The sequence below is a fragment of a genome, unplaced genomic scaffold, assembly GCF_019419815.1.
Source record: "Pyrus x bretschneideri cultivar Hongxiangsu unplaced genomic scaffold, Pyrus_bretschneideri_v1 Contig24, whole genome shotgun sequence".
Classification (NCBI taxonomy): domain Eukaryota; kingdom Viridiplantae; phylum Streptophyta; class Magnoliopsida; order Rosales; family Rosaceae; genus Pyrus; species Pyrus x bretschneideri.
In genome coordinates, this window is record NW_025999546.1 from 3,560,478 (window position 1) to 3,571,847 (window position 11,370).

The 11,370-nt window shown below is 40.0% G+C and overlaps 1 protein-coding gene across 1 annotated transcript; it reads right to left on the reverse strand.

The window, feature by feature from the left end:
- Nucleotides 1-3,737: 3,737 nt before the first annotated feature.
- On the reverse strand, nt 3,738-4,091 carry LOC125478190 (retinoblastoma-related protein-like). Its single transcript, XM_048586008.1, has 2 exons — nt 3,976-4,091; nt 3,738-3,889 (listed from the first exon to the last, which is right to left on the reverse strand). Exons 1-2 carry the CDS (start codon nt 4,089-4,091, stop codon nt 3,763-3,765), a joined length of 243 nt encoding a protein of 80 aa, XP_048441965.1. The 3' UTR covers nt 3,738-3,762.
- Between the last annotated feature and the right edge of the window lie 7,279 nt (nt 4,092-11,370).

Below are 11,370 nucleotides of genomic sequence, written 5' to 3' on the forward strand. Positions count from 1 at the left end.
ATTCTTGACAGTGGTGCTACGGATCATATTACTTCTTCCGCTTCATGTTTGGTTAATCGTTCTCCTTCACATTTGCCGCCTGTTTCTTTGCCTAGTGGTGCTTCCGCTCCCATTACTTTTACCGGCACTCTTCCTTTAAATTCCTCAGTTACTTTGAAGGATGTTTTATGTGTCCCTAATTTCCGAGTGGACCTTTTATCGATTGGTAAACTTACAGATGGATTATCGTGTTCCATAACCTTCTTTCCTTCTTGGTGTGTTTTGCAGGACTTGGTTTCGAAGGCGATGATTGGTGTGGGTAAGCGACGTGGCAATCTGTATTACCTTGTGGCCCTTACCTCTTCTCTCCCCACCCGTCAACCTCTCTGCAACATCATTACCATCCCCTCCTCCCTCTGGCATAGGCGTCTTGGTCACCCCTCCTCCACTCGTTTGCAAGCTTTAGCATCTAGCTCTCTTAATTGCACTTTTGATTCTAGTCATATTTGTGATGTTTGTCCGTTGGCAAAACAAACTCGTCAACCTTTTCCTTTGAGTTCAATTTCATCAACTTTCCCTTTTGCTTTAATTCATTGTGATATTTGGGGCCCGAATCGTCAATCTTCTCTTTCTGGTGCTAATTATTTCTTATCCATTGTGGAAGATTTTTCTCGCTTTACGTGGGTCTTCCTCATGAAACATAAATCCGACACTCAACAATTAATTAAGGATTTTTTTGCTTATGTCACTACCCAATTCCGCACTACCATCCAATGCATTCGTACTGACAATGGTGGTGAATTTTTATCTCTTCGTAGTTTTTTCTCTGATCATGGGGTGCTTTTACAAACTTCTTGTGTTTATACCCCCCAACAAAATGGCGTTGTTGAAAGAAAACATCGTCATCTTCTTGAAACCGCTCGCGCCCTTCGTTTTCAATCCCATCTTCCTATCAAGTTTTGGGGGGAATGTGTTCTTACCGCTACTTATCTCATCAATCGTCTCCCTACCCGTCTTCTCCATCATAAATCCCCATTTGAGGTTCTCTTTTCGAAAACTCCATCTTATGACCACTTCCGCGTCTTTGGTTGTTTGGCATATGCCACCTCTGTCACTCCCACCACCAAATTTTCCCCTCGGGCTCATCGTTGCATTTTTCTCGGTTATCCTCATGGACAAAAGGCCTATACCCTTTACGATCTCAACAATCACCGCATTTCACTAGTCGAGACGTCATCTTTCACGAAAGTACTTTCCCTTATGCCGTTTCTCACCCTCCTATTCCATCCTCTTCACCTACCCTACCCATCCCACCCCCTCTGGACTTTACATATAACCCACCCCTTCCTGCCCCGACGCCTCACCCTCCTCCACCTTCCTCCCCTTCCACGCCTCCCACAGATTCCCTAGCTGCCCCATTACCCGTTCCTCCCCATGCCCCTGCCCTCTCGGCATCCCCTCCTTCCCCCCCCCCCCCCGCGGCTACTTCCTTACCTTTCACCCTTTTACCCACGGACATCCCTACCCCCCCACTACCTACCAATCCTCCCCTTCCCCGCACCTCTTCCCGTGCCCATAAACCTCCATCCTATTTAAAAGACTACGTTTGCTCGCAGGTGATTCTGCCATCCCACCCATCTTCGACTTCGCAACCCGGTTCTACACAAGGTACGCGATATCCACTTTGTAATTTTCTCTCTTATCACCGTTACTCTCCCAGGCATTTTTCTTACATTAACTCTGTCAGTCGGACTGTGGAGCCTTCCTCCTTTGCCGAGGCTGCCACTGACCCCAATTGGCAACGTGTTATGACTGAGGAGCTTCAAGCTTTACATGCTAATGGTACTTGGACTTTAACTTCCTTGCCCTATGGCAAAATTCCCATTGGTTGTAAGTGGGTGTACAAACTCAAGCACAATTCCGACGGCTCTATTGACCGCTACAAAGCTCGTTTGGTTGCTAAAGGCTTCACTCAGGCTGAAGGTATTGATTATCATGACACTTTTTCTCCTACTGCTAAAATGATTACGGTGCGTTGTCTTCTTGCTCTTGCTGCTAGTCAGTCTTGGTCTCTTCATCAGCTTGATGTTAATAATGCTTTCTTACATGGTGACTTCCATGAAGAAATCTATATGTCTCCTCCTCCTGGTCTTCGGCGACAGGGGGAGAATCTTGTGTGTCGCCTTCACAAGTCACTTTATGGTCTTAAGCAAGCTTCTCGCCAATGGTTTGCCAAATTCACTAGTGCCATCATTTCTGCCAGTTTTCAACAATCCAAAGCTGACTATTCATTGTTCACTAAAAAATCTGGTATTTCTTTCACAGCTTTGCTCATTTATGTGGATGATATTGTGATTACAGGCAATGATGCTAGTGCCATTAATTCTCTGAAGTCTTTTCTCCGTGATCATTTTCGGATAAAAGACCTTGGTGATTTAAAATATTTTTTGGGTATTGAGGTTTCTCGTTCCAAACAAGGGATTTATATTTCTCAACGCAAGTATGCATTAGAGATTCTCAAGGACTATGGTTTTTTGGGAGCACGACCCATTGCTTTTCCTATGGATGACACAAAATTATCTGATAAAGGAGAACTTCTCAAGGATCCTGAAAAGTATCGACGATTAGTAGGTCGGTTAATATATCTCACTATCACTCGGCCGGATATCACCTATTCTGTGCATGTTCTAAGCCGTTTTATGCACGAGCCAAGGATATCTCATATGGATGCTGCGCTTCGTATTGTTTGTTATTTGAAGGCTACTCCAGGTCAAGGTTTATTATTTCGTTCTGACAACCAGACCAAGTTAACTGCGTTTTGTGATTCTGATTGGGCAGGTTGCCCTATCACTCGCCGTTCGACTACTGGGTATTGTGTATTCTTGGGCGGTTCTTTGATTTCTTGGCGGACGAAACGACAGAAAACCGTTTCGCTCTCTTCAGCAGAGGCGGAATATAGGGCCATGGCAGGTGCTTGTTGCGAGATAGTTTGGCTTCGTTTTTTGTTGAAGGATTTGAACATTCCTTTGGATGGTCCTTCCATTTTATTTTGTGATAATCAAGCAGCGTTACATATAGCTGCCAATCCTGTTTTTCATGAACGAACTCGTCACATTGAGATGGATTGTCACTTTATACGAGATAAGATTGTAGATGGCACAATAGAGACCAAGCATGTGGGTGCGGCACAACAGTTGGCAGACTTGTTTACCAAACCTCTTGGGAAAGAAAAGTTTTCGGGTATGTTACGCAAGTTGGGAGTTCTTGACATCCACTCTCCAACTTGAGGGGGAGTGTTAGACAAATAAGGAATATGGTTGGAGTCCTTGTGTAATTGTATATAATATTATTATTGGAAGAATAAGCCGTCCTACAGCCGTCAAGCCGTCCTACAGCCGTCAAGTCGTCCTACAGCCGTCCTACCTTGTCCTACCTACACACTAGCCGTCCTACAGCCGTCCTACCTTGTCCTAGCTACACACTAGGACGGCTACCTTGTCCTACCTACACATTTGTATCATGTATATATATCCTTGTAATCTTGTAGAGAAAGACAATGAAAAAATAAGCATTCTCTTCCATTTGCATTCTCTTCCATAAGCATTCTCTTCCATTTGCATTCTCTTCCATTTTTCCACATTCATGTATCAATAACAAATATAATTTTTAGCCTACATACCTTTTTTTACAAAATTGTATAGAATAACTATGGAGAATCAAGGACTAGATTTACATACAGGAAAACTATACAGCCGTTGGATCATCAGTCAGGTTGCGCAGTTTTCACTGGAGCACGGATGAGGATGCACAACTCCCATTTTGAAGGTACAGGCTGTTGGCCACCATCGAATCACTGACCAGGCCTACATCAACGCTGTCGAAGTTGAGAGTGCCTCTGAGCTTTCGGGTACTGAAAAAGGAAACTAATGCATCAGAGGAAATATTTATTTAGTAACAGTTTACCTTGGTTATTTCATCCATAAACTAAAAGCATACCCGTTCAAGCGGTTGTTGATGGCAGTGAGATCTTTCGAAGGGCTCTGATAAACATGAGTACTCTCCCCAACACAAGCATAATAGCTTTTTGAGCTATGTGAGATCAAAGCATCCATCTGTGAACAGTTCAGAATCAGATTCACAGTTCGGGACTCGAAATCAAGAATTGAGTTTCTTTGCAGAAATTTAATTAAACGTATTGCAAATGCATAGAGAGAATCTCAATGTTACAACATTATCATGATCCCAAGAAGAACTTGAAGACTAGCCAAAGGATAGGCATGATAGTACCTTCGGCTAACAAAACAACACATGCTTGCCCGAGTTAAATGATTGGCTACCATGTTACATAGAACCAACCATTAGGCTCAGTAAAGCAACATGGTCCATGAGGTATGTACATAGTATCCTGGAACTCTTTGAAATTAAGTATGTTGACCTTATGTTGAATACTTGGAAAATAGACACACCTCTAATGAAAACATAAATGAGAATACACTTTCACTGAGATGCAGATAGTTGACAACTTGACGTACATCTGATATCTCAACTCAAATTATTTCTTTCACTACTAAGCTCAATTTGTATACAAATGGTATGACAATGAAAAAATGGAATTAAAAAATATTGACATGATTTCATTTGCATCACTTCAATCAATCTCTATATTGCATTCTGAAGTGGAAAAATATTGACATGATTTCATTTGCATCACTCAGAAGTAGATGTCAAATGTGACGTACCTCATAAAGTGTTGATGTCTCAGTTGAGTGTTCATTTTCTTTACCAACAATGGTTTGAAGAGCTGAAGTATCAACTGGTTTGCCAATGCAAATATCTTTCTCATCGGATTGCTTTAGCAGTGATCTCAATTGCTTCTACCACGTTATTCTCAGCTACCACTCCCAAAGCAGTTCTCAACATGATTTGAGGATCTCTCCTCGCATTTAGTTGGGCGGAAGAATCTCTACCAGGACTATTGGGGGAGATGTTGGACCTTTGCCCCCGCCCACCTTGCTTGTCTGGCAAAGCATTGTCAGCCTCTGGTGTTGCACGAACATCCTTAGCTGTGCACACTAGCCTGGCTTTTCGATTGTTTAACCTGCGGAGACACAAAACATTGATGTTTTAAGCCATTAGGATACTGAAAGTAGTTTTAAGCAATGCCTTGGAGAAACAAATACATGAAAAATGGGGATGGTTTACCAATTTTTTAGTTGTGCACATGTAACCTTGGAACCCTGGATAACACAATGGTACATTTCTTAGTGAAAAGAAGTTTGGTATTGTTGTTGAATATAGCGAATAAATTCAACAAACGTTATTTACAAAGTTTGAAGTATAAAACTTAATTTCTCAGCCCATGATTGTATTGAGGCTGCATTTCGCTGCATATCAGGTTCATCCAATAGGGCTCTCTCAACAAGCTCCACCTGCATATCATTCATTATTGTTTGTTTGCGTTTTCTCCGCTGCTTTTCGTCAGAAGGAAGAGTTTCAACCTTTTCATCCTCTGGCCGGGGTTCCCCCATATCCACTTTCTTTTATGTGTGCACTCGACTTTGGATATTCACTGTTTTCTATTTGATCACCAGCATTTTTTCCTCTTGCTGAGCTTGTGTCTGAACCACTTGTTTCAACATTATGAGCATCTCTTTCCTACACCCTAAAACGTCTAGATGCATTCCCAGATAAACCTTTACCTTCCCTGACATCAACTTGGTCCGCGTCTTGAAAATCAGAATTCTCTGACATTTCCTCTAGGTTAGCACTTCTGTTATTAAGATTAGAAGGTTGTTTACTCAATAACGGCGGCGCATATCCTCCGGTACTCTGACCCTCCTACCAGGAATCAAACTTTACTCTCAGGTCACTACGTTGAGAAATAACTACATCACTGTTAGCAAACTCCAATGGCCAATGTATTATCTTAAAATATTGAATTAAGCATGCAACAGTGACTATTTCAAAATACTAATCAGTTTGTCTCCCCATTGCTACGAGTCTCATGTTTAAGTTTATTGTGTTCTTGGAGCTTGTCATACCAAAGTACACATTGAAGCGCATCAAATTAATAATATGGCCATGCAGTGCAAGCATAACTACCAGCATTTGAGGCCATCTATAAGAGCATCTCCAAAGGAGATGTCAAATTATCCAAATCAGCAATAACGGTAACAAAAGATAGCATTAATGTTTTCCAACCGAGAAGCCAAATCTGATGTGGCATGACATGGATTGACATCTCTCCTCCTTACTGCCAAATTTGACAGCACGTTCAGATTTTTTTAATTAATTATTAAATGTTTTTTATTAATTTTTTATTAGTTTAAAGCATTATCCTTTTGTTTCTTTTCATTCTCAATGCAAAGAAAGTACATGAATTATTATTTTATGTTTAAAATTTGACATATCGGTTGGAGAACAAAAGTTTAAAAGATATCAAAGTGCCATGTAAGCCTTCAAATTTAAATTTTAGGTTTAAAATTTGACATCTCCTTTGGAGATGGTCTAAGACGGAAAAATTACCAATTTTTACCTGATGATGATCAGTGATGTTGAGTTTAGCGAATTTATCTCTATACATTGACTCCTTGTGTTTCTTTGTCTGTCAGCATCATTATTTGAAAATATTTAAAGACATTGATGTTGCGTTTATTTTGGCATAACATCAAGTAAATATTGAAATCTTTGGTACAAAATGCATGGAAAAGAACCAAATTGAGGCGGTACCCCTCTCATGGCACAATCACTTGAATAGAAGTCATTTAATTTTGGCATGCCCAGTAGGATACTGTGTTTCATGCCAAAGCACTTAAAAAGAAGGAAAGAAAAAGAGAGAGCAGAGGAATGACATTCACAAACTCTGTATTGCTCCTGGTGAGTACCAGAAAGTTGATCAAGGCATCTCTAGCCTATCTCATCAACTCAGTAACTCTAAAAGCCCCAATGACAGACCAGGAAATGGCCGTTCCCTTTGAAATATCAAGAGAGTTACAGGCCAAAAATGAGCAAGTGGAAGGCACTTTGTTACCCCTGACCAACTGCCAAGAGTGGCAAGTTCAGAGGTCAAGGGACATTTACCAAGCTCAGAGGTTGTTGGAGGAGTAAGAATGATAAAAAATGATCCATAGTGCCTCGATAGTTGTACGAGTCAAGGACATTTGTAACTCAAGTGGCTGGATAGTTGGAGGGACTATGTTGCATGAATACCGTAAATTACATGACACAACATTCGAGATACAAATAATCTTTAAAAGACTTTAACCACCAGGACAATCCACCACTTGCAATACACTTTGATAGTTAAATGTATTATCTATTATATATTATCAAAATGCTAAGTGGAAATTCAATAAGTGTCATTCCCCTCCCCTTCCCCCACGACCCCACCACCACCACCACACCCCCCCCCCCCCCCCCAAAAAAAAAAAAATCCCTAGCTTTTTCTCCTTTGTTGTCGCCTACTCTAAATCTTAGGAATGGGTCGGCGGCAACTTCCCTTACATGTCCTCCTGTTATTTTCCTAGCCTTTATCTTACACTTGTCCTAGCTAAAAGAGCTATGGCATCAAGCACATCTTTGGTTGGCTTGGCAACTTGTCCCACATCAAAATCTTGACTCACCCATGCTTGCAAAAGATCCCTGGCCTCTTCAATTTTTTTCTTTTGAATTCTAGGCTTGGGATGACTAGTGAACCTTTGGAATTTGGCAAGTTGGAGCAACACAGATGAGCCAGACCCAAGAGTAGTTGCCACTGGTTGATCAGCTTCAGGAACCTTCACAAAGGTTGGTGCTTCACTTCCACTTGCTTTGGAATGGGAGTATTAGACTCTACAAGAGAAGTTAGCACAATAGCAGCAACTTGAGCAGATGGTGATGGGTTAATTGGACAAGTTAGTATGAAGCAAGCAACTGATGTACTCAAAAGTAGATGTCAATTGTGACATACCTCATAAAGTGTTGATGTCTCAGTTGAGTGTTCATTTTCTTTACCAACAATGGTTTGAAGAGCTAAAGTATCAACTGGTTTGCCAATGCGCGCTCCCATAGTAGTTCTCAACATGATTTGAGGATCTCTCCTCACATTTAGTTAGGCAGAAGAATCTCTACCAGGACTATCGGGGGAGATGTTGGACCTTTGCCCCCGCCCACCTTGCTTGTCTGGCAAAGCATTGTCAGCCTCTGGTGTTGCACGAACATCTTTAGCTATGCGTGCTAGCCTGGCTTTTCAATTGTTTAACTTGCGGAGACACAAAACATTGATGTTTTACGCCATTAGGATACTGAAAGTAGTTTTAAGCAATGCCTTGGAGAAACAAATACAGGAAAAATGGGGATGGTTTACCAATTTTTTAGCTGTGCACATGTAACCTCGGAACCCTGGGTAACACAATGGTACATTTCTTAGTGAAAAGAAGTTTGGTATTATTGTTGAATATAGCGGATAAATTCAACATACGTTATTTACAAAGTTTGAAGTATCAACTTACTTGAAAACCTAATTTCTCAGCCCATGATTGTATTGAGGCTGCATTTCGCTGCATATCAGGTTTATCCAATAGGGCCCTCTCAACAAGTTCCACCTGCATATCATTCATTATTGTTCGTTTGCGTTTTCTCCGCTGCTTTTCGTCAGAAGGAAGAGTTTCAACCTTTTCATCCTCTGGGGTTCCCCCATATCCACTTTCTTTTATGTGTGCACTCGACTTTGATATTCACTGTTTTCCATCTGATCACCAGCATTTTTTTCCTCTTGTTAAGCTTGTGTCTGAACCACTTGTTTCAACATTATGAGCGTCTCTTTCGTACACCCTAAAGCATCCAGATATGCATTCCCAGATAAACGTTTGCCTTCCCTGACATCAACTTGGTCCGCATCCTGAAAATCAGAATTCTCAGACATTTCCTCTAGGTTAGCACTTCTGTTATTAAGATTAGAAGGTTGCTTACTCAATAACGGCGGCGCACATCCTCCAGTACTCTGACCCTCCTACCAAGAATCAAACTTTACTCTCAGATCACTACGTTGAGAAATAACTACATCACTGTTAGCAAACTCCAATGGCCACCTAGAAGACGGGGAAAATTACCAACTTTTACCTGATGATGATCATTGATGTTGAGTTTAGCGAATTCATCTCTATACAATGAGTCCTTGTGTTTCCTTGTCTGCCAGCATCATTATTTGAAAACATTTAAAGAGATATTGATGTTGAGTTTATTTTGGCATAACATCAAGTAAATATTGAAGTCTTTGGTACACAAGGCATGGAAAAGAACCAAGCTCAACAAGAAGGCAAAGGTTTATGTTGAGTTATGTAATTTTCGGTATTAATAATCTTCAAAAGACTTTAACCACCAGAATAATTCACCACTTGCAATACACTTTGATAGTTAAATGTATTATCTATTATATATTATCAAAACGACAAGTGGAAATTCAATAAGTGTCCTTCCCCTCCCCTCCCCTCCCCTCCCCCCCACCCCACAAAAAAAAAACACAAAAAAAAAAAATAAATAAATAAATTCCCTAGCTTTATCTCCCTTTGTTGTCGCCCACTCTAAATCTTAGGAATGGGTCGGCGGCAACTTCCCATGCACGTCCTCCACTTATTTTCCTAGCCTTTATTTTGGTGGCCTTTTTTGAGCTTTTGTCCTACCTTATCCATGTGCTCATCTCAGATTTGGGCTTTTATGCCCCTTTTCTATTCAGATGTCGTTTCCTGTCGCAAGTCTTCAACCATCAACCTCTGCTACAGGCCCATCGGGTATCTCTCTTTGATGGCGTACTTTTGTGTTGTGTGGCCTTTAAAGTGCTTTGTGCTGTTTGGTAGGATTATGGAAGCACTTACAATGCAGATTTCATTCATCTAGTTGGTTTGTCTTCTTGGTGGTGGTACCCTTGCGATGGTGGCGCAACTGATTCGGTGGAGGTTGTTGTCTTTCTCCAAAATTTGGGTTTTTTATTGTTATGGGATGGCTCTTTTGGGGCCAATCTATTGTATTTTCTTCTTGTTGCTAGGCTTGTATTTGAGTGGACTACCTTTTGGGCTTTCTTCATCTTGTATTAGTCTTTTTATTTTATGAAGCAACGTAGTTTGGAATAATTCGATCATGAGCATAGAGAAAGTAGTCTACCTAATTGATAGCTCAATTTTGTAGTTTTGATTCTTTCTGACCGTCTGATACGGGTTTAAAGAGTAAGGCTACTATTGCAGTCCAACGATCAAGCCTTATGTGTAGCTTCACTTGCCAAAATAAAAAATAAAAAAACAAGATTAAATACAAAAACATTAAATACAAGATTAAATACATTATTTGGCCCATAAGGTCAAAACTCTTGTTCGCATAAGCCTTCCATTCTATTTTTAAGCCCTAGTAGCTTTGGGTGATGGTGATGGTGATGGTTAAGGGTGTAGGAGCAAGTTTGCGATTTAGATTAAATACATTCATCTTTTCTTCTGCAAGAACTGTTGCAAATAATAATAACTACATTGACTTCAGGGTGTATCTCCAAAATTCAAATTTTGCAACCCCAAAAAAAAAAAAAAAAAAAAAAAAAAAAAAAAAAAAAACAAAAAACTAAAAACTAAAAAAAACAAAAACAAAAACAAACTCAAAGAATATGGATTTGATGGATTTGAAGTATCAGATACGTATTCTGGAAGTAACGAGTGCGTATTGGAGCATCCAATACAGATATATCATATATACAAAGTTCTAAAAGGCGCTAGACGCTAATCATGTGACACGCTGCAGTTGAGTGTCTAGATGGATTTAAGTAAATTTATTATATATTCATAAAAATAAATTTTTTTATACTTAAAAAGAACACATAATTGTTTTAGGATATATAAATTGCAAAATAAAATGACGTAGATTTTTAAGTAGGGATGTGCTGTCCACACACCCTTTTTTACTTTCTATCATTTAATCTTCTTCAATTCATTCGATCCGACGGCTAAAAATTAAAAGGATATGAGAGAAGTAAAAATGGGGTATAGATATCACACCCCCTTTAAGAATTAGAACATACTAAAAACAACATATAATGAGTGTTTATCTAAGTATCTAACAAGTCTATTACATTTTATTGAAAAACCCAAATACAAAATGAGAGTTAACGATTTTTTATCTACATGAGAGTAATGGCCAAGGCATGTGCCGTGATGGGTTTGTGTGGGTTAGGCAAGCTCCTAGACAGTCTGCCTAAACAAGTCTAGGCGCACTTTCTTAATTTTCAAACAACTAGAAACTAATTGTGACGGTGGTTAGCACCTAGCGCCGTAGGCAGAAATTTTTAGAACAGTACATATATCTGAACATACTCACGTCCACAAGAATTCACATTCAACAGAAAAATGGCGATACAATTACTTGAAACTAGAAAGG